At 41.6% G+C, this 23,815-nt stretch overlaps 1 protein-coding gene across 2 annotated transcripts in view; it reads right to left on the reverse strand.

Moving 5' to 3' along the window:
* Positions 1-22,038, reverse strand: part of LOC131947184 (protocadherin-11 X-linked) — a 35,989-nt gene extending 13,951 nt beyond the window's left edge. For both annotated transcript variants that reach the window (XM_059308323.1, XM_059308324.1), the window contains exon 1: positions 19,180-22,038. In XM_059308323.1, the coding sequence (XP_059164306.1) occupies positions 19,180-21,954 (2,775 nt within the window). In that variant the 5' untranslated portion in view covers positions 21,955-22,038. The remainder of the gene's footprint in view (positions 1-19,179) is intronic.
* Positions 22,039-23,815: the final 1,777 nt, after the last annotated feature.

Genomic DNA, 23,815 nt, shown 5'->3' on the forward strand with positions numbered 1-23,815 from the left:
GAACAAATAGATATTTGTTAGCATATTGGAAGCTTATCGCGTTAGCATATTGGAAGCTTAGCTTGCTAGCATATTGGAAGCTTAGCGCTTTAGAATATTGGAAGCTTAGCACGTTAGCTTATTGGAAGCTTGCAGTAGCATATTGGAAGCTTAACACGTTAGCGTATTGGAAGCTTGAAATAGCATATTGGCATTAGCATATTGGAAGCGTGCAGTAGCATATTGGAAGCTTGGCTTGACACGTTGGCATATGAAGGTTAATTAGAACGCACACTTGTACACATTTTATAAAATGATGTACATGTTTTCAGTCCAAAAGTTAAAACACTAACCTTAACAAAAATCCTTATTCTACATCTAAGCCAACAGTTATTTCATTTTCATATTTTCATACTTTGAAGCTAAGCCAAAAAATGTATGTTTCCCTACAGACTATCATACTAGAACCATTAGGTTCCCATTGCAGTAAATATTTATGGGGCACTTGGATTAATTGGGTCTTTAATTAATTGGGTATGTTTTTATGTGACTCTTCTACCATCATCAGAAGGCTAAGCAAGAATAGGTTTAGCTCACTGAGCTAAAGCAAAGCTCACCGAACCTAAACACAGGTTTATCTCACAGAGCTAAAAAAACGAGTTGAGAATAAAAAAAATCTAGGCCATCCACGTGAATCTGCAGGCTCTAAATTAAGGAGCTTCACACCGGAAGTAATCAGGGGCGAGCAGCAAGGAGAGTTAAGTCCCCTGAAGGCGGTTTTATATAAATGTAGATCAGCCTTGATGAGAAGTCAAACACTCCACCGGATGTGACGTCACGTGTGTGCCTTCTCTCGCCATTCCCCCCCCCCTCCCCCTCAACCACATGAAAGAGAACTCATCCAAAGAGAAACACTTTCCAGTTATCTCCCCCTAGTAAATTGTTCCCATTTTTGTCATTTCCGACTTAAGCTCCCCCCCCCCCCCAGCCCAACCAAAGGACGACTAAAGTCTCCCCCAAAACGGCCCCCCAAGCCTATGACAATAAACAGTGTTTAAAAATTGATTTCGGTCAGCTTTCATCAAATAGTTCCGGTTGGTTCAGGATAATGGGAGAAGAACTAACTCAACAACTGGTGTTTGTGGGTAGTGGTGGTGGGGGGGGGGGTTGTGTGGCTAGGAGTGAGGGAAGGGGTTGTTACAACTGGCTCAGATAAGACCCCCATGAATGACCCCCTAAATGGCTGGGAAAAGACCCAGGTTGTGTATCAACAGGCAACACGGCGTGGGTCAAAGGCGAGCTGACTTTTGAATTCTTTGGTCAAATATTTACAGAGGATGGACTAAATGACCCCTGGTTACACACACGGCTTTACGTGCTGGTAACGGTTCTGTGGTGGGCTGGTGGGGAGGGGATTGGTCGAGAGTTGTGTGCGTCGTTGTGGACGTTGTTGTCTTGTGTGCGTCGTTGTGGACGTTATCGTGTGCGTCGTTGTGGACGTTGTGTCTAGAATTGTGTACGTCGTTGTGGACGTTTTTGTCTTGTAAACGTAGTTGTCTTGTAAACGTAGTTGTCTTGTGTACGTCGTTGTCTTGTGTACGTCGTTGTCTTGTGTACGTTGTTGTCTGAAGTTGTGTATGTCGTTGTCTAGAATTGTGTACGTCGTTGTCTAGAATTATGTACGTCGTTGTCTTGTGTACGTCGTTGTCTTGTGTACGTCGTTGTCTAGAATTATGTATGTCGTTGTCTAGAATTATGTAAGTCGCTGTCTTAAGCTTTGTACGTCGTTGTCGTTGTGTACTTCGTGTGATTCAGTAATCCTATAGAATATTTTTATCATAATTTACTAAGGTATATTACAAAATTAGAAATGACAATTCCATTGCGAATGTTTAAATAAATCTACTATTATGTATAACCATGTCCCATTTGATTATCTTATAATCTACACATAACGCTTACACAAATTATTTTTCTTTCATTGATTCTCATTGGTTTATACTTTAAGAAAATGTTACACAAATAGAAATGTTTTTTAAAACTATTTCAGGTCGGGGCAAGGAGATTTGATTTAAACAAGGTTTTTTCCTCCGCATTTTTTCATGACATAACCCAAATATCCTGGGAGAGATAGGGTCTCTTTCATGGGGTTGGGGGTGGGGGAGACATGGAAGAGGACGGGGAGGGTTATTGTGGAAGGGGGAGTGCTGTTGATACTGGGGGGGGGGGGGGGGTTGTGCGGCGGGTCAACAAAAATATTGCTCGCTGTATCTTTGACGGGGCATCAAATCATTTTTTTTCTAATAGAAGAGGTGTGTGTTTGTTTGTCTGTCTGTATGTATGTGTGGTGGTGGGTGGGTGAATCGTGGTTTCACTTTGTTTTTTTAAAAGATGTATTTAGTTGATTAGAAATTTATAAAAAAAAATAAAGATGCATTTTACAAAACGAGTTTCTGTGCAAAAATTAAAATATGTATGTGTGTATGTATGTGTGTATGTATGTGTGTATGTCCCTCGACTGAATAGGAAAGCGAATAATTTGGGAGATTGATTGAAGAAAGGGGGGGGGGGCAGCTTGATTAGAAAACCAATCATCTCCTCCAGACTGGTCATTTTTAGTTTTTTAAAGTTTCCTGACGCAAACGTTTAGTAAAAACGTCATTTATGTGACGCAGACATTTAGTAGAAGCGTCAGCTATCGGAGCTTAGGAAATGGATCCTTAGAGCGTTCCGATAATTAGATCATCGATTATTAGAGCTAATTAGTTTTCCCAGTTTGTGTTTCAAGTGGTAATTCAACACGACAGCCGGTGGCATGATGTTAAAAGGGCAGGGGATCTGAAGAAAATGGCGGACGGCCAAGAAGAAAATGGTACTTTAAATGTTAAATCCAAGAGTCTGGGGGGAAGGACGTGCTAGGGTTTAAGTTAAGATTAGCGTTAGAGCTGGGGTTTGGTACCGTGTTGGTGATGCTGAATTAAAGAGTTGAATTACTTGAGTAGTTTTGTTTTTGGGTACAGGAAGATATACACGTTTTTTTTTTAAACAGTAGGTTTTGGTCTAGCCACTGGTCAAGCGTATACACTCTGGAACTAGTCATTGGTCAAGTGTGTACACTCTGGAACTAGCCACTGGTCAAGTGTGTACACTCTGGAACTAGCCACTGGTCAAGTGTATACACTCTGGAACTAGCCATTGGTCAAGTGTGTACACTCTGGAACTAGCCACTGGTCAATCAAGCGTGTACACTCTGGAACTAGCCACTGGTCAATCAAGTGTATACACTCTAGAACTAGCCACTGGTCAAGTGTATACACTCTAGAACTAGCCACTGGTCAAGTGTATACACTCTAGAACTAGCCACTGGTCAAGCGTGTACACTCTTGTAACTAGCCACTGGTCAAGCGTGTACACTCTGAAACTAGCCACTGGTAACGTGAGTATATAAAGGATCTAGCAGAACACTAACGTGTTTTTAATGTGAATATCCATTAACCCTTAAGGCGCGGTTATACTTGAGCCTGTTGTATCATCACAAGAGCAGTGGCGTCATATTAACTTTGTTTACCCACAGGATTTGAACCGGCATCTTCAACATGAGAGGCGAGCAGCTAGCTCATCGATCGGACGGTGGTTGCATAAAATCAATAATGGTTTACGGACTTTTTCTATTGATCAGCCTAATATAACGCAAAGCTTTCACGTTCATGGTTAATAATTCTTCTAAGGTCCTTATTACCGCCCCTTATTTTAATAAATAGATAAAAGATTTTATTATATGTTTATTAAAAAGATAAAGATAAAAAAACATTTTCTCATTAAGTTCGTTAAGAATTAACTCCCCTCCTTACATAAACTAACACATCCTCTCTCTACCTGCGGTATAAATTAGTCAATACACGTAATTTTTTAATTTGCTGTTGTAATTTTTGTGCAACCCCCTCCTCCCCCAACCCTGCTGTGTAGGGATTGAAGGTGGTGATTATCTAATCGTCTGCCAAATTAGTGGCAAATCAACAAGCAATGCTAGGACGTGGCTTGTTTAAATAAGGACACGTGTTCTGCCAACCGACCAATCAATACCTGATCCCACATGTACCGGTTCGGTTAGGTGATGGGACACTTCCGGTAGGATATTTGGTGGCCAGATGTTCATAGAACTGTCCTGTTCATATTTTCATGGGAACTGTCCTGTTTATATTTTCATAGAACTGTCGTGTTCATATTTTCATAGAACTGTCGTGTTCATATTTTCATGGGAACTGTCATGTTTATATTTTCATAGAACTGTCGTGTTCATATTTTCATAGAACTGTCGTGTTCATATTTTCATAGAACTGTCCTGTTCATATTTTAAAGAAACTATCTTGTTCATATTTTAAAGAAACTATCTTGTTCATATTTTAAAGAAACTATCTTGTTCATATTTTCATAGACGTGTCCTGTTGTAATATCTCTCGTTACTGTGCTGATGTTTGATGTAATGTAGGGGGGGGGGGGGGGTGATAAGGAAAGGATGAAGACCAGTGCTTGTTATTTGAAAGTGCAGATTTTGAAAAAAAAAAATCGATCTACGTGGTGTTCATTTGATTTATTGCGATGTATCGAAGGGAGGGGTGTAGGACGGGGATGGGCATGATCGAAAACCTCAAAATGTAACACGGGACAGCTGGTTAAATGTTTTCATTCCGTAGATTTTAAAGTTGAGATGTAGGACAAACACTCTAGCTCGGGTACAATACCCCAATGGTCGGGTACAATGCCCCAAATGTCCGGGTACAATACCCCAAATGTCCGGGTACAATACCCCAAATGTCCGGGTACAATACCCCAAATGTCCGGGTACAATACCCCAATGGTCGGGTACAATACCCCAAATGTCCGGGTACAATACCCCAAATGTCCGGGTACAATACCCCAAATGTCCGGGTACAATACCCCAATGGTCGGGTACAATACCCAAAATGTCCGGGTACAATACCCCAATGGTCGGGTACAATACCCCAAATGTCCGGGTACAATACCCCAATGGTTGGGTACAATATCCCAATGGTCGGGTACAATACCCCAATGGTCGGGTACAATACTCTGATTGGAGACATACGCTAAGCATTTAGGGTCTGGGTTTTAAGATATTTCACGGATCGTGGAATATACGCAGTAGCCCAAGGACAGGAGATTCACCCCCAGGGTTTGGGACCTATGTCTGGGACCTATACAACACCCTAGGGTTCGGGACCTATGCAATGCCACAGGGTTCGGGACCTATGCAATGCCACAGGGTTCGGGAACTATGCAATGCCACAGGGTTCGGGAACTATGCAATGCCACAGGGTTCGGGAACTATGCAATGCCACAGGGTTCGGGAACTATGCAATGCCACAGGGTTCGGGAACTATGCAATGCCACAGGGTTCGGGAACTATGCAATGCCACAGGGTTCGGGAACTATGCAATACCTTAGTTATCGGGGCCTAAGCTATAATGTGGCGGGGAAGTCTGTACTATATAAGGGTGAATGGCTCCCTTGTAAAACTAAGTATTGATTGTTGCCACATTGCCCGGCGTGCCATTACTAAATCCCATTCGGAAGTTGGGGGTCAGAGGTCGTACTGGTACTGGTGTGAGAAAATGGTTCACGAGTTAGGTGTGTGTATGGGGGGGGGGGGGGGGTCGGGCAGTCTAAATATAGATACAGTGTCGAGAGGTCAGAGGCCAGTGGTCTAATTAAGTCACGTTTGCCGACTGGTCAAACAGCACGGCGCTGTCCACAAAGTCGTCGGACATACGTCAAACGTGGGGGTCGGGACGTTGAAACGTGGGGGTCGGGCCGTTGAAACGTGGGGGTCGGGACGGTGCAGAAGTGAAGACCAGGCTGTTCACTGAGTGACAACTCCCGTTCCCGGCCCCCGTCCCTCACACCCCCCTTCGCTTGACCTTAAAACAAAGCGCGACTATGAGCGCATGTCTTGAGAGAAATGGATATTTGCACAGGCAATAAGGAAGAAACATTTGAATGATGGCTGGGTGGGGGGGGGGGGGGGGTGCAGGGGGGGGGGGGTGCAGGGGGGGGGGGGCTGTGTGTGGATGTGTGCGGGACGGGGGGGGGGGGTAGTGTTGATGAGAAATTTAACGAGAGTTGAAAGGAAAAAAAAGAAGAAAAAAACAAACGGAGGAAGCAATTTGATTTTAAATTTGAAAATTGATTCCCAAAAAAATTTAATAAAGCCTAGGGTCTGAAAATCTAAGAATTAAAAAAACAAGCGTTAATGTAATCAATTAAAAAAAGAATACATTTTATACATAGATTTTGATTTTACAATATTGTTTCGGATTCCTAAATTATTTATTTTTCAAATTTCATAATAAATAACACGGTGCAGAAAATATGAGAACTTCAACAAAGAAAACGTGTCTTCGTAAATGCAGCTGTTTTTAATCCGGATTTGTCATAGTTAGTGCAGTGAAATCTAACAAGATTGATCTGCCCTTGGTAAGGGACTTAACTCCGGTCTGGAAAATTTGTTTTTGATTTCCGATAATATCCCCAGGGGATGCCTAGCTCCTGCTAACCTCTCGTCTGAAACTATTTGTCACTTTTTTAATTAAGTTGTTACTTTAAAGAAAATAGGCGGGGTTTTTATTTTAAGATGCTTGTAGTGATCCGTGAAGCTATTTATTCTAAAGTGTCCAGACAGGAGGAAGCATGTTGTATAGAATGTCTTAAGTCAACACAGGGTCATCTTTTGTTGGAAATTCTAAACAAAAATTTAGAGTTAGTCTACAATTATGTACATTACAGTAGGAAAACCGTTGTATTTTATAAGCGAAGAAAAAAAAGTTAATTCATTTTTATGAAGAGATGGCGTGATTTAAAAAGATGTTTGAAGAAAGGTTTTATTATGTTGAGAAGTCTTTGTTGAATACTTGACGCTAAGAATTTGTTTTTGGTCTTGACAAAAGTTTAACGCTTGAATCAAAGGTTTCAAAGCTAAACTGTTTGTTAAGCTGTTTTAAGTCGCGCTTGTCGTTGTTCGGGTGAGTTATCGGTCCTTAGATTAGCTGAAAACGTTTTATTTGAATTGTCTGCTGTGAATTATTGAAGTGAATTATCGGTTCTTAGATAAGATGAAAACGTTTTATTTGAATTGTCTGCTGTGAATTATTGATTAGCTGTTTACACTTTTTTAGATGAATTGTCAACGGTACAAAGGCGTCGAATGAAATAAATTTAAAATTGTGGTTGAAATATTGCTTGATTTTGGACAACGACATGGACAGCTAATTACTAAAAACTAATGACTTGCTTGAGCAATCAACGTAGCTACAAACTAGGCTTGTGAGAGAACAATAACTAGCGTCGTGTCAAAAGATGAGATTTGTTTGTAGTTTTTGTTAAACAATTGTATGTGTTTAGTTTTTTGTTAAACAATTGTATGTGTTTTAGTTTTTTGTTAAACAATTGTATGTGTTTAGTTTTTTGTTAAACAATTGTATGTATTTTAGTTTTTGTTGGTGCGCGTATGTGTGTGCAAGCATATCTGTAAACCAATTGTGTTTTCCCCTTTATGAGCCATGTTTGCATTTATGTATGTACTTGCGTGTTTGTACCCATATATATATATATATATATATATATATATATATATATATATATATATATATATATATATATATATATATATATATATGAGAGCCAGTGAGTATTTCTGTATTTATGTGTGTGCATTTATGTGTGTATATATGTGTTTATAGATGCCTTAAAAATGACTCAAGAGTCTGTGTGTGCCTATCTGTGAGGGTAAGTGTGTCGATGTGTGTGTGTGTGTCGGCAGAAAGCAATTAAACTCTAACAAGGACCTCCAGAGACCTAGCAATAAACTCGTCTGGCTGTATGTGGCAGACGTAATGTGACATCACTAATTGAAAACTCCTACCCACGAACAAACCAAGTAACGTAAGAACAAAGAAAATCGATCTAAGCCTAACTAATGCTAAGCCGAATGATTAAATAATCTATATAAAAAAAATTAGCTGGGGACAACTCGAAGACTCTCTCAGGGGAGATAATTTGGTTTATAAACCGCGACAAACACTTTAAGGAGATTATTTTCTTTAAATTTCTCTCCATTGTTAGGATCTAAAGGTGTTTTGAATAAGAAAAACAAACAAACAAATAACACTAAAAGAATATATAGACGAACGACGTCGTTTCTCATTTATTTCTAAAGGAATTGTCTCCCATTAATTTCTAAAGTACTTTAGTGAGCTTGGCAGTCGGTCGTAAGGAAAAATGGATTCTTTTTTCTATTACTCCTGGCAATAAAATTATAACCATATCAATAGATGTGAGTGTGTGGGGGAAGGGTGAGGGAAGGGTGGGGGAGGGATGGGAGGGGGTGTTAAAGGAAGGCGTGCAGGAGTGATCGATTTCAAGAAGCAAGCGCTAAAATATTATTTTTGACTTCTTTTGAATTAGAAACCTAAAAATAAGACCGTGACATTTTTGAATGACATTTTTTAAAGAGTAGCCGCCCCTTTTTTTCGCCTGGCTGCCCTCCCCTGCCCTGGTGAATTATTCTCTCATCTGCTCTCTCTGCTCACTCCACGTTTTTGCAATTAAAATCGGAAATCGCAGACTTCCGGTCACAGATTATTTGTGCATAAATTAATAATCAGAAACGGTTCAGTTTGTCAGGTAGGCAGGCCCCGGGCTCGGCCAGTGGGGTGGGGGTGGGGCGGGGATTTTTTTATTTGAGGTGGTGACGGGAGTCATGAGGCGGGTGATGGGATGATTAGTTGGGGTTGGGGGTTGGGATGGGGTGGGGGTTGGGAGGGTGAAAGTCGATGAGAACCACAAAAGTGAATATTTAATGAGTTTAATTAATTTTATCCCGTTTCTGTGTTTGTACCGGTTGGGTTGATTACATAGGGCGGTGGGTTGTGTGTGTGTGGGTGGGGGTGTGTGGAAGGGGGGGGGGGGGTAGGAGGTTGGTAGATTTATTTTAAGGCTATTTCGTCTCCCTCCCACATTCAATCCCCACCCCTAACAATTTAAATGACCTAACAATTTAAATGACCTAACAATTTAAATGACCTAACAATTTAAATGACCTAACAATTTAAATGACCTAACAATTTAAATGACCTAACAATTTAAATGACCTAACAATTTAAATGAACTAACAATTTAAATGACCTAACAATTTAAATGACCTAACAATTTAAATGACCTAACAATTTAAATGACCTAACAATTTAAATGACCTAACAATTTAAATGACCTAACAATTTAAATGACCTAACAATTTAAATGACCTAACAATTTAAATGACCTAACAATTTAAATGACCTAACAATTTAAATGACCTAACAATTTAAATGAACTAACAATTTAAATGACCTAACAATTTAAATGAACTAACAATTTAAATGACCTAACAATTTAAATGACCTAACAATTTAAATGACCTAACAATTTAAATGACCTAACAATTTAAATGACCTAACAATTTAAATGACCTAACAATTTAAATGACCTAACAATTTAAATGACCTAACAATTTAAATGAACTAACAATTTAAATGACCTAACAATTTAAATGACCTACAATTTAAATGACCTAACAATTTAAATGAACTAACAATTTAAATGACCTAACAATTTAAATGACCTAACAATTTAAATGACCTAACAATTTAAATGAACTAACAATTTAAATGAACTAACAATTTAAATGACCTAACAATTTAAATGACCTAACAATTTAAATGACCTAACAATTTAAATGACCTAACAATTTAAATGAACTAACAATTTAAATGACCTAACAATTTAAATGACCTAACAATTTAAATGACCTGACAATTTAAATGACCTAACAATTTAAATGACCTAACAATTTAAATGACCTAACAATTTAAATGAACTAACAATTTAAATGACCTAACAATTTAAATGACCTAACAATTTAAATGACCTAACAATTTAAATGACCTAACAATTTAAATGAACTAACAATTTAAATGACCTAACAATTTAAATGACCTAACAATTTAAATGACCTAACAATTTAAATGAACTAACAATTTAAATGACCTAACAATTTAAATGACCTAACAATTTAAATGACCTAACAATTTAAATGACCTAACAATTTAAATGACCTAACAATTTAAATGACCTAACAATTTAAATGACCTAACAATTTAAATGACCTAACAATTTAAATGAACTAACAATTTAAATGACCTAACAATTTAAATGACCTAACAATTTAAATGACCTAACAATTTAAATGAACTAACAATTTAAATGACCTAACAATTTAAATGACCTAACAATTTAAATGACCTAACAATTTAAATGAACTAACAATTTAAATGACCTAACAATTTAAATGACCTAACAATTTAAATGACCTAACAATTTAAATGAACTAACAATTTAAATGACCTAACAATTTAAATGAACTAACAATTTAAATGACCTAACAAATTACATGACCTCTTGACTTACATGACCTCACGACTTACATGACCTCACTACCTACGACTCACCACATGGACCCCCCCCCCCCCCCCACAGCTACCCACCTCTCCCCTCCACGCTTCACACGCGCCTCGTGCAATATTCAACCCCATCCCCCGGGCAGTGACGTAACGTCAATCAACTATTTACATTTGAGGCCGCCATTTTTTGACCCGCCATTTTGGGCTGATGACGTCTAGTGAAATGGGTGGAGTTGTCAGATCGAAGGGAGACTATTTACTGTCAAACTCTCGTCAGAGTCGGTTAAACGGATGTGACTCCAATGGGATGAGACTCGTGACTCCGGTAGTGGCTGTCAGGGAATGGTTAATGGGGTAGGTGAGTGGTGAGACGAGTGTGTGGTGAGACAAGTGTGTGGTGAGAAGAGTGGTGAGACAAGTGTGTGGTGAGACGTGTGTGTGGTGAGACGAGTGGTGAGACGAGTGTGTGGTGAGACGAGTGTGTGGTGAGACGAGTGGTGAGACGAGGGTGTGATGAGACAAGTGGTGAGACGAGTGTGTGGTGAGACGAGTGTGTGGTGAGACGAGTGTGTGGTGAGACGAGTGTGTGGTGAGACGAGTGCGTGGTGACACGAGTGCGTGGTGAGACGAGGGTGTGGTGAGACGAGGGTGTGGTGAGACGAATGTGTGGTGAGACGTGTTCGAATTTGAAATGTTGTCTTTGCTTCAATAGCATTAAACATTTTAGATTGCTCTATAGACAAGTAGCCTACACAAAAGCACATCGGCGACGGCTGCTGTTTAGAGCTATATAGAGCTAGGATTCTCTTTAAAAATGTGAAAATGTCGGCTACACAAATACAAGCAGGGTGTTGCGCAAAAGAATGTAATAATTTGAAAAATTACACGTAGATGTGTTGTGAAGATTGATTTTTGGGAGAAAAGAAAAGAGGAAGGGGGAGGTTAATGCTAGTAATTAAAGTGGATGGAGTTATCTGTCTTGTCAGATATTTGGCCAGAGTTATGTTCCCCTGCCAGTAATTGAAGGCCGCGAGTTGCGTCTTTTGTTGTCCAACAAATTTGTGACGTTTGGTGCACAACGTCGGCCACGTGACCGTGCACTGTCCAGGCGCTGTCCTGTCTTCAGACAACAACACTTCCGGTTAGCAGGGGATTAAATTAAATCTTGTATGAAAATAATCTAAGCCGTTTTCGTGTACATGGAACACTTGATGTCTAATCTCAAAAGTCGGATCAAAATTATTTTTTTCCTTGCACTTTTAAGTCCAGTTCCTTACGGAACAAATAATGCGCGCTTTCAAAACAAACACTGTCCGCAGTTAGAACTTTTATGTCATCTTGCCAGATAAAAATTAAGTTTTTCTTGTCAAAAGAGATTTCTCCGGGAGCTGGCGACGAGTTTTCAATATTTGATAAAAGTTAATTTCAAGACGGTCTTAGCCGGGAGAACTACAAAGGGAGGTTATACTGTAATCTTTGTTCTAGGAGGGGAGATTTATTAATGAGGACTCGGCGTCAAATATCAATGGTGGTTTAATGAACTTCCGGTCGGCTCAGGTGGACCAACAGTCTCCTTTTGATTTAGGTGGTTTTTTTTTAAGTAGATGGTTTTTTTAGTTAGGTGGTTTTTAGTTGAAAATAACTACGGGAAAAATGATTGGTGATTGGAGTGGATTAGAAAGCTGTGGTGGATATGTGGTGGTAGATTACTTTTAATTTTAAATAATTACAGGTGGTGGAGATGGTGAAAGTTTAATGACTTGCTACTAATGAGATTGTTTAATGTTTAGTGTATGATATTTTAGAAATGTTTAATTTGAAAAAAAAAGTAAAACAAAGATCATGTTTAGAACTTTCGTTTAGAAAATTAATCACGTAAAAGTGTGTTACTAAAACGTGTGACATGTGTTATTTGGAACTGTGATATATGTGGTAAATGTGATAGATGTGGTATGCGTGGTAGGTGTAGGCGTGGTAAATGAGGTATGTAGGAGATGTGGTATATCTGGTAGGTGTGGTATGCCTGGTAGATGAGGTATGCGTGGTAGATGAGGTATGCGTGGTAGATGAGGTATGCGTGGTAGATGAGGTATGCGTGGTAGATGAGGTATGCGTGGTAGATGAGGTATATGTAGCAAATGTATGGTGTAGGGGAAAATGATGTCAAATATTTACACAAGAAATAAAGTTGCAATTCAACCATCATGGAACATTCGCTGTGCAGGAACGAGGGGGGTGGGGACGGGGGTGGGGACGGGGGTGGGGACGGGGTGGGGACGGATCTGTCGACATGTGACGACTAAATGCTAGCCCCAGAAACCAGATTTCAGCTCTGATGGACGCTTAGCACTTAGCGTTCACGTCCTCCCCCCCCCCACACACACACCCGCCCCCCTTTCAAGTGTTGCCACTGCGGATGAGGAGTTGAGTCCCCCTAATACAAAAATCATTTCCAGTCACAATACGAGGGAGACAATCAACAAAAACAACAGGGGCAGATAATTCCAGTGATCTCGCGGGTTATCCATCCTGGTCTGAAAAGATGATTACAAGAGAAGGCCTTGGCAATTTTTTTTATTTCAATTTTTTTTTTATTAGCCACTTGTGACGTGGTTCAATTCAATTGTATGGAAACAGGGGCCGGTGGAGGGGGGGGGGGGTGTGTCCACAAACTATAACTCAAGGGGTTGGTGAACGAAAAACAATCGTTAACTAAGTGTACGTAGCGTGACGTCAGTCAAATTGGGGCGCACATGCAACCCCCCCCCCCCCCCCCACGTGCGCACGTTTCGGTGTTTATGTTTTAATGGCGGTATTTAGACAAGTCTCTAAGTCGCGTCACGGCCGGCATCTATAAACCGTTCAATGCGTACAGTTAGAGGAACCGTTGAGTAGCTGGCAAGTAGACTCGCGAGTTTTTAATGGGGTTTTTAAAGCTATTAGTCGGCTTTCTCGTGGGTAATGGACATCTCTCAAACTCGGATTTAATAATTTAATATCGTTGTCACGTCGATAGTGCAATTGTTGATTTCTTGTACCGGAGTACTGTTAAAAGATGTACGCAGCATCCTCGGAGTACACAACTACATCCCACGTGATAATCTTATGTGTGTACACGATCTTACGTGTACAATACATTCTACTCGTACACACGTGTACACACAACATCAAATTTATTTAACGCATAAACATACGCGTATTTCATTAAATTTTGCACAAATTTGCAGGATCCGATGCAAAAATACGAACATTTCTTAAAATTTCACAAAATTTGTTAATCTATATATGATTTTTAAATCACAATAAATATAAATAAAAACTATGAGAAAAATCGAAACTTTGGATTCGCTAATTAGCGATTTTATTAAAACAGAAGTGAAAGTATAATTAGTCTTTTTTAATAATGGGTTTGTTGTAGCCTGGTAATCTTTGTAATTTAATCTCATAAATTTTGATGAAGGGCACGGTCGTGCTAATGTGAGGAATGATGGTGAGTTGTGTACGGCAAGGTTTCGAACCCTAGATAAGTACTGATGGCCTTCTCGTGCAGGTGTAGCTACGTTGATTCGGGATTAGATGTTTAATCTTTACCTTAAAGATTGACGCGATATTTGTACACTCGGTATTAGCGCGTAACTTTCACTTTTGACATCTCTATGTGAGATTTTTACTTGATCTCTAGACCTGCACCACAGTGATAGTTAAAGGAATTAAATCTAATGGACGAAATAAACGGCTCTTTAAAGTCTTCAAAGGTAACACCAGGTAACACCAGGTTAGTGAAAGGTAGGGGATCTGGGGACATGTCACAGATGAGTGACGTAGGTCACAGGTGAGTGACCCAGGTCACAGGTGAGTGACGCAGGTAACCGACACAGGTGGGCTGACGCTGGACTCTTAAGATGCTGGTGCCAGGTCTGAGGTCACCTAAGTAAAGTTTTGTCGTGGGAAAAAGGTCGTCTGGTGTTAAGGTGTGAGGTCATTAAAGAAGGTGATTATTGGATGACGAAACTGACAGCTGTCTGTGGGGACATTTCGTGTGGCAGATCCCAGCCAGTACTGTGTGGGTGTTTTGGTGGGGTTTTTTTTTTCTCAACAGTGTGGACGATAGTCTAAATAAATCACGTCTAAAAAAAGGAATAGCTTAAATTCACAAGTCTAAAAACGACCTGTCTAAATGATTGACCAGTTTAATTGACTTTTTAAAATTGATACATTTGAATTACTTTTAAGACATGTTTGCATGACCCATCTGTCTGTATGACCTATCTGACTGTATGACCTATCTGTCTGTATGACCTACCTGTATGACCTATCTGTATGATCTATCTGTCTGTATGACCTATCTGATTGTATGACCTATCTGACTGTATGACCTATCTGACTGTATGACCTATCGACACGACCTATTTGAACTGCTGTATTTGACTTACACCCCCTCCCCCTGCTCATTAGAATCAATGTTTGTTCCCTCCCCTTCCCTATTACTGTCCACATTCATTTGCACATCAATTTAAACCCATCTTTAATGAGCGGATCAATCTAATAAAACCACACACAATCGTTTCGGATTCAATTTTCGCTATTTGGAGGGGATTCTTGCACGGGTTTCATTTCTACAAAAACAACACACTACAAAGGAGAAAAAAGTTTGTTGGAAAATATTCGTTTGTGGTGTTTCAGTGTCCAGTGATGGTGTTTCAATGTCCAGTTAGGGTGTTTCAGTGTCCAGTGATGGTGTTTCAATGTCCAGTGATGGTGTTTCAATGTCCAGTGATGGTGTTTCAATGTCCAGTGATGGTGTTTCAATGTCCAGTGATGGTGTTTCAACGTCCAGTGATGGTGTTTCAATGACCAGTGATGGTGTTTCAATGACCAGTGATGGTGTTGTGATGGTGTTTCAATGTCCAGTGATGGTGTTTCAATGTCCAATGATGGTGTTTCAATGTCCAATGAAGGTGTTTCAATGACCAGTGATGGTGTTTCAATGTCCAATGATGGTGTTTCAATGTCCAGTGATGGTGTTGTGATGGTGTTTCAATGTCCAGTGATGGTGTTTCAATGCCCAGTGATGGTGTTGTGATGGTGTTTCAATGTCCAGTGATGGTGTTTCAATGTCCAGTGATGGTGTTTCAATGTCCAGTGATGGTGTTGTGATGGTGTTTCAATGTCCAGTGATGGTGTTGTGATGGTGTTTCAATGTCCAGTGATGGTGTTTCAATGCCCAGTGATGGTGTTTCAATGTCTAGTGATGGTGTTTCAATGCCCAGTGATGGTGTTTCAATGTCCAATGATGGTGTTTCAATGTCCAGTGATGGTGTTACAATGCCCAGTGATGGTGTTTCAATGCCCAGTGATGGTGTTTCAATGCCCAGTGATGGTGTTACAATGCCCAGTGATGGTGTTGTGATGGTGTTTCAATGCCCAGTGATGGTGTTTCAATGTCCATTGATGGTGTTTCAATGCCCAATGATGGTGTTTCAATGCCCAGTGATGGTGTTTCAGTGTCCAATGATGGTGTTTCAATGTCCAGTGATAGTGTACATTTTGAAAACAGATGTTTTTGTATCATGATACAAATACAACAGATGATACAAACTACTCTAGATATACTTACGCACTTGGAAATCTAGAATTCGACAGCGAAATTTTAAAATTCTTTTAAAAAACAAACCTGTCAAATCAATTTTTTCTATCCATGCACGTTTCAGCATTCAATGACAGCTTCAAGCATACACAGCTATTTCCTATTCAGACATTTTCATCTTATACCCAGAAATAGAATTTAAATTTCGATATTTCAAGTTCGGGCGTAAATTCTTTTTATTGATGGGTGGGCTTGGAAGTGGACGGAATAACGGAGGTACCAATGATAGAGGGGGTGGGGGTGTGATGGGGGGGGGGGGGGAGGGGGGGGAGGAGGAGACGTTGATGGAGGCGTCTATAAACGTGGCTGGTCGGGTTATCTAAGGGGTCCAGTGGCCGAGGTCCTGACAAATTACAATTAATCCATATGCAATTGGGGTGTGGGGAGGTTTTTTTATTTTTATTCGTGGAGCTAAAGAAACGAAGTGTTGATATTGGAACTATTTCTAGTTCTAATGCTCGCTCATCCAGGAAGACTTACAGTTACGAGATGTGGGGTTGGGGGATTAGGGGGGGGGGGATGAATCGTGGGACAAAGAAAATTGGATGCGGATGGTTGAAATGGTGCACGACAATGTTTTTATTTGCTGTTTGATAATAAAATAATACGAGCGATTTTTTATTTTTTCGGGATTTCCCAAAACTCAGAAAATGGAAGCCTCGGCCGGTTTTTATAGCCGGATTTTAAAATGCCGCTGCCGGTTTTATAAGAGACTAAGTCCCGAATCAAGACAGCAATGCATTTCGGCATTGAAAAAGCGAACGGCACCGTTTTTATACGGCTTCCCAGGGTAAGGTTTTATTTCCGTATTTCCTAAACTGCATTTTTTTGTATGAATAAATTAGTTGCTGGACTTGGCGTCACATAGCAACACGGCAATATATTTTTTTATGTTTGCGTAACGGGCCAATGAAAATGGGGCAGTTAAAACAGGAAACAAGGACTTAAGGTGGAACTGTTGTAATCAAAGATCGGCGTTCATGGCGCTATCATCGAGATGAACGGATGTGACGTCATTTTATCATGATGAGCTGAGGTGACGTCATTTTAAAATAAGCTGGGTTTGAATTATTAAAATTAGGAAATAAAATAAACAACGCGACGAGGAGGGAGGGGTTAAATTACCCCAGGGCACAAAGAAAGTGGGGTTGGGGGGGGGTCTAAATAAACAGACCCCTACATGTCTCGATTGATTTCTTTGGTTGAATTTTTATTTAATTCGTGTTAATTAATTTAGTTGTGCCTTTGGGTCCACGCTGGATTCAAGCCCCCGGGGTACTACAAGCCCGCCCCACCCATACTGATGCATTAAAAAAAAGAAAACATACATGTAACATTTTATTCTAGAATTTTCATGAGGGAATATTTGTATTTTAAGAAGATTGTTGGTGATGAACATTCTAGAAATGTAGACTTGTTACAGTAACCGCCGAAGATTCTAGAACTACCCGATGGTCAAGCAATAATTAGATGGGAGCCTTGATCAGACAACGCCCCGGTGAATATTTACCCACGCCCGTGTAGGGGGGATCAAAAAATTACCACTCCCGTAATGACCAGGCGGGTATGTTGTACGTCATACTCCCCCCACCCCCTCCCCCACCTCACCATCACCATCATGTCCACACCCTCGCGTTTCTCACGCCCGGGATGAGCCGCCATCATTGTATGCAGTACTCACACTCTTCAAAGATGTCGCAAATTATATGGGTAGGACAGGGGTGGGGGGTGGGGGAGAAGTGGGGGTGTGAATGAGGGTCAAGATCGATATGAGATCATTACCTCCCGGGCTACTAACGAGAGGGAGATGTATTGCTACTCGCGAGGGTTCATTTGTGCCGTCCACTGGCACTAGTACCAGACGGTCGCTCCTTGCCGTTAATGGCCGGCCGACTTTTTTTCGGTGACTTTTTTTTTTTGAAAGTGTCGACTTACAAATGTTTGACATTGAAAAGAGAATCAACGGGGCGGGGTGTCTGTGGGTAGGGGGTGGTTATGTGAAGTGGAGTGGGTAGGGGTTTAAAGAGAAGGGGGGGGGGTTGAAGAAGAGGAGTAGAACAAGGATTATTAATATTCGATTTTTTTTTTCTTTCTTCCGGCGAAGTATCGCTTTCATCTTTCCGTAGTTTTAACGAGGTATTATCTTTAGGTTGTACTGGAGAAATTTTAAAGGTTAAAGCCGGAATTTCTATTTAAAAAGGAACATTTTTTAATTTTTTAAATATTGTAACAAAATTTGTTTTTTTAAAACAAGACAAGTTTCGGGGCTAGTAAAATGATCTTTGATCTTTTAAACGAATGGATTAAGTTTGGATTAAGTTCGGATTAAGTTGATTTTATTAACGTAGCAGCCCTTTGACTTCTGCTGTGAGCTAGGGTGGTGGATATTATCACGTGGGGTGGGGCGGGGAGATAAGGCCAGGGACCTTTGATTACCCCGAGTCAAGATCGATATGTAGAGATATGTGAGTGAGACGGTTGTCTTCTCTTGCTGGGGAGTTCTAGTCAGGGGATTATCTACCTTTCGGTGCTCTCCATTCTGCCCTAGGCGACCTTTTTATGGTTTCCTAGGTGATAGTCACTGTCTCTTTTAGTCAGTACTGGTAGCCGATGTCGCATTCAGACAGTGCTAAATTTAGCTTACGTCTATTTCGGTTTAATTCAGTGCTTATTTGTTCTTACTTGAATTTTTATTTAAGGCTCATTGAAACTCGAGGGTTGTTTATAAACTTTATATTGGACAAGCTTTAAAACAAATGTAGGCTACCAGATTCGCCTGGTTTACAAGCCATACGGACCTACAAGAAGCTGTGGTTTAGACGAAATGAGTTAAGTTTTAAATTTGTTTAAAAAGGACAGGCCGGCATTATGATAAGCGCATCGCACTTTATTGGTAAACGTATTCATCTGTTTACCATACTTTTCAAAACATATTTACAACGAGTATTTAACAGAGTGTAAATTCAATTTTGGGAGTTTCATAAAAAAAGAAGTTTCTCGTTAAATATATGACCTAAGGTAACAAAGACAAGATTTACTTACAGATGTGTTCTTCTGCTCCACTGCGGTTGATGTGTTTTTGAAGGTTGAAAATGTGGAAGATTTGTTGGAGATCTCGGCGGCGTCGAGTGTGTTGGAATCATCTTCCACGCCAAAGCTCATGTCTCGTTTAATTTTCCGCTTCAGTTTTTCAATCTCACTCTCGAAGCCGTCCTTGCCGGGCGTGTGCATCAGGTTGTCCGGCATCGTCTGCTGTTTGTACAGGTTGTCGTCGTCCACCTTGACGCTGCTGTGCTGCTTCCGCTCGCGGTCGATGCGGCGGATGATGCAGATGGTGATGAGGACGGCCATAGCGAGTACGACGGTGATGCAGACTAGAGCGATGACGATGGCGATGTTTGCGCCGGTGACGTCGTCTTGGAGGAAGCTGGAGGTGCCGTTGGCGATGGTGATGATGATGTTGATGTCGCGTTTGGATTCCAGGTAGCTGAGGCCGTTGTCGCGAGCGAGGACGCTGAGCCTGTAGCTGCCGGCGTCGTAGATGTTGAGCTGTTTGGCGAGGACGAGTTCTCCGTTGAGGGCATTGAGGAAAAAGAGGCTCTTCTCGTTGCCTCTGATGATGGAGAACCTAACCGAGGCGTTCTCGCCGGCGTCTCGGTCTTCACATTGGAAGTTGACGAGGACGGTGCCGGCAGGGTAGGTGTACACGAAGTAGAAGGTGTTGTTGTAGTCGTCGGGGTAGGTGATGACGGGTTTGTTGTCGTTGTCGTCGGTGACGGTGATGTAAACTTTAGCCACGTCGTTGTAGGTGGGCTGGCTCTCGTCCAGGACCATGACGTCAAAGGCGTAGAAATCGCGTTCTTCGCGGTCCAGTGATTTCAGGGTGATGATGTTGCCGGTGAGGCGATCGATGGCGAACGTGTCCCGGTATGAAAAGTTGATGGTGAACTGGAAGCGGATGTGGTTGTCGGAGCCGGTGTCGGGGTCGCTGGCGGAGACCGTGTCGACGATGGTGTTCTTGGGGAGGTTTTCTTGAATCCGGAAGTCGAAAATGGATTTGGTGAACCTGGGCGGGTTGTCGTTGATGTCTGTGAGCACTACCGTGACGGTGACGGAAGACGAGATGGGAGGGATGCCGCGGTCTTTGGCCACCACCACAAGTTCATACGTCGGCGTCTCTTCTCTGTCTAACGTCATGACAGCTTTAATGACTCCGGACAGCGGGTTGATCTGGAACTTGCTGTCCGGGTTGACCAACAGACCGTACGAGACGTTTCCGTTATCGCCTTCGTCCGGGTCGACGGCTTGGACTTGGGTCACGAACTGACCCACGTAGTTCTCCTCCTCCACCTCGGCCCTGTACGTCCCGCGAGTGAACACAGGGGCGTTGTCGTTGACATCCTGGACGTAGATCATAAAACCCGAGGAGTTGTAGAGGGGAGGCTGACCACCGTCGTGACACGTGATGTTGACAAACTCGGTCTGGGATTTCTCGTAGTCGAGATGGCTCTTCAAGATGACCGTGTAGATGGAGTCTGATTCTGGGAACTTTTGCAGCATGAAATGATCGTTCTGTACGGCGCACGTGATGACCGAGTTCTCGCTGCTGTCGCGGTCTGAGAGCGAGACGTGAGCGATGTAGTTGCCGACGTTGATGGACTCCTTGACGTAGGCGGTGGGGAGGGTGATCTCAATCTGGGGCGCGTTGTCGTTCACGTCTTCAACGAAAATTTGGATGGTGGTCTGGGAGGAGCGGGGAGGGGAACCGTTGTCGCTGACGGTCATGGAGAACCGGAACAGTTTGTCGCGCTCGTAATCCAGGCGCCGGACGAGAAAAATGTCTCCGTTGGCTTCGTTGATGGCGAAATATTCGGTGATTCTGCTGGAGGTCAGGGGGCTGAATGTGAAGGTCATCCGGCCGTTTTCACCTTCGTCCGGGTCTTGGGCTTCAATTTTGAGAATCGTTGACCTCTCGGGTCTATCTTCTGGCACCGAGGCGTTGTACAAGTTCTGCGAGAAGGTGGGCGTGTTGTCGTTGACGTCAATCACTCTGATGAGTATCCTGACGGTTCCGGACAGCTTGGGGAATCCCCCATCTTCGGCAATGATCTTCAGCCTGTATGAAGGTATGGTCTCGCGATCTAGTTTCTGTTTTAGAACAATCCCGAGGTCAGAGTTCATGGAGCCGGGTATGGGAATCTGCTGGAGCTCAAACACCCCGTCGCCCCCTTCCAGCGTGTACTTCTGGACCGTGTTGTTGACGCTAGAGTCTCGGTCTATAGCCCCGCTGGTGGTGAGTACTTGACCGATGTCCAGCGACTCCGGGGCGTCCAGCGTCGTTTGATTAGACGGGAACTGCGGGGCGTTGTCGTTGATGTCCTCCAGCACGACGCTGACTCTTATGATGCGCAGCAGAGTGAAGCTCCCATCCCTGCTGACGCGGTAGACGCTGACGCCAAAGTTGAGTTGACACAGCTCGGTTAAGTACGACGGGCTGTCGCATTCAGTTTCACGGTCCAGCACCACAGCTGTGCGGACCGTCGAGGATTTGCTGTCGATGGTGAACTTTGAACTGGTGGAGGGGATGCTGTATTGCAAGCTCTGGAACTCGGTTTGGTTGTACTGGATGTAGATCTGGCTGTCGCGGGCGATGTTGCCCACGAACGTGCCCACATCCTGTTCTTCGCGGATCTTGTAGGTCAAGTCCTGCTGTTGCCCGCGCGTCATGGAGATTGACGTCAGCACGACGCCGGCCAGGAGGTAGGTGAAGGTCGCCGACATGGTCTGACGCAGCGTGGGCGTGGTCCGGTGGGTCATGGTCACGGACCGTGTAGTGTGTTGGTCAAAGGGTGAAGGTCACGTGTGTGATGACGTGGTTACATGCATTCAGACGTGAGCGGAGTCCAGATGGGTCATCTAGACGTGAGGAAAAACAATGAGTCTGGTTAATTAATTTAATGCTACTAATTAGCAACAGTGTTGTAATTAGAGCGAAATTTATTGATCGATTCAATTGGTGAACAAGATGTTTAGTTTTTAATTGCTGTTTATGCATTTTTATTAAGACCCTGTTATACATTTTTCTTAAAACCATGTTATACATTACAAGACCCCTGTTATATATTACAAGACCACTTTTTATAACATTAAAAGTAAAGTTCCCTTTAATCAGGACAGATGAAGTAGAGTTCATCTGAAGGGATAGTGTGGTCAGTACTTTGCCCAGCTGCCTCCAAACGAGAGTCAGGGACGTCCTACACGTCAGATTCCGGACCGAGATCCGAACTCGAGACTTTCGGGCTAGTAGTCAAACGCTCTAATATTTAACCACGCCGTTCCATTTTTACGACTTGACAAGAACCTTTTTATGACATTAAAAAAAAACACACCTTTTTAAATATTGCCAGATCTCTTTTTTTGTCATTTCAAGACCCCTTTTAAATAAGATCACTTTTTATGTCGTTACAAAACCCTTTTTTATAATATTACAAGACCCCTTTTTGTGATATTAAAAGACCCATTTCTGCGATATTAAAAGACCCCTTTACAAGGCTAATTACATACACTAATGTCATATTCGTCCTGATCCAGTTCTAATGTTGTAAACTTTGCTTTGAAGATACATTAAAAAAACTTACTTTACATTGACATTTTCCCTCTCGCGTTTTAAAAATAATCAATAACTAATTTGATTTTTTAATTAAGTAATCTGTGTGGCCTAAAACTCATGTTTTCGTTATTTTAATTGAAGGTACGTTTTTAGATATTATATATATATATATATATATATATATATATATATATATATATATATATATATTATGGCAGATGAGGTAGAGTTCGTCAATTTCTACCTGTGAAAGTAATCCATGTGGTGTCAACACGAACCTTACTCGAATCAGGTACCAATTACAGCTGAGTAGACTCAGGGATAATATCGGAACCAAGGCTTTAGAGTTACCTATTTAAGTTATGCAACTATAATCCATGTTATAAATTTCTCAAGCAATTTCACAGCATGAGATAAAAAAACCAGAATAAATATGAGTCATGAAGAATGTAATCTTGAGATAGTGGTCTGAGGTTTATCAATAAGAAATTAGTTCTAGGCTTTAGGGGAGAGAAGTTAGCGAGGCTACCCCCAGTGGCTAGGTTTAAATTATTGATACATTCACCAGTTTACCCATGCGTGGCAAGTCCGCATGGACGACAAAGGACGGTAAGCGTGTTTCACTTCTGGCCCTTGTAGAAATAAGACAGTGATTTCCCCTTCACGATGCGAGGCTGCTTACACAATCAACGTTAATTAATTTGCCCGCTGGGGTGGTTAGATGTGATTAACGCCGGCAATTACCGGGTTTATTTACAAATTAAAGAAGCAAACACACAAAGCACTTTAAAGCCATTGTAAATACATGTGACGTCATACGAAGCGGAAGTTTAAGGGGGGGGGGGTGGAAAGAAAAGGAAGTATTTAAAAGAAGAACAATAAAAGTAAATGAACTATTAGATGTAATGCAAAACTAGGGAAGGTATCTTTAGCATCAATGGTTACATTAATGAGACATTTCTGCGGCTATTTCAGAGCGGCTGGTCTAAAAGCGAAGCCATGATTTCAAGTTAATGTAATTTGAAAGTTTGTTTTTTGTGCTGATAGAAAACTCGCCCTCGCTAAATG

This window comes from Physella acuta, unplaced genomic scaffold (assembly GCF_028476545.2).
Source record: "Physella acuta isolate Inbredline_101_S28 unplaced genomic scaffold, ASM2847654v3 ptg000588l, whole genome shotgun sequence".
Taxonomy (NCBI): Eukaryota; Metazoa; Mollusca; class Gastropoda; family Physidae; genus Physella; species Physella acuta.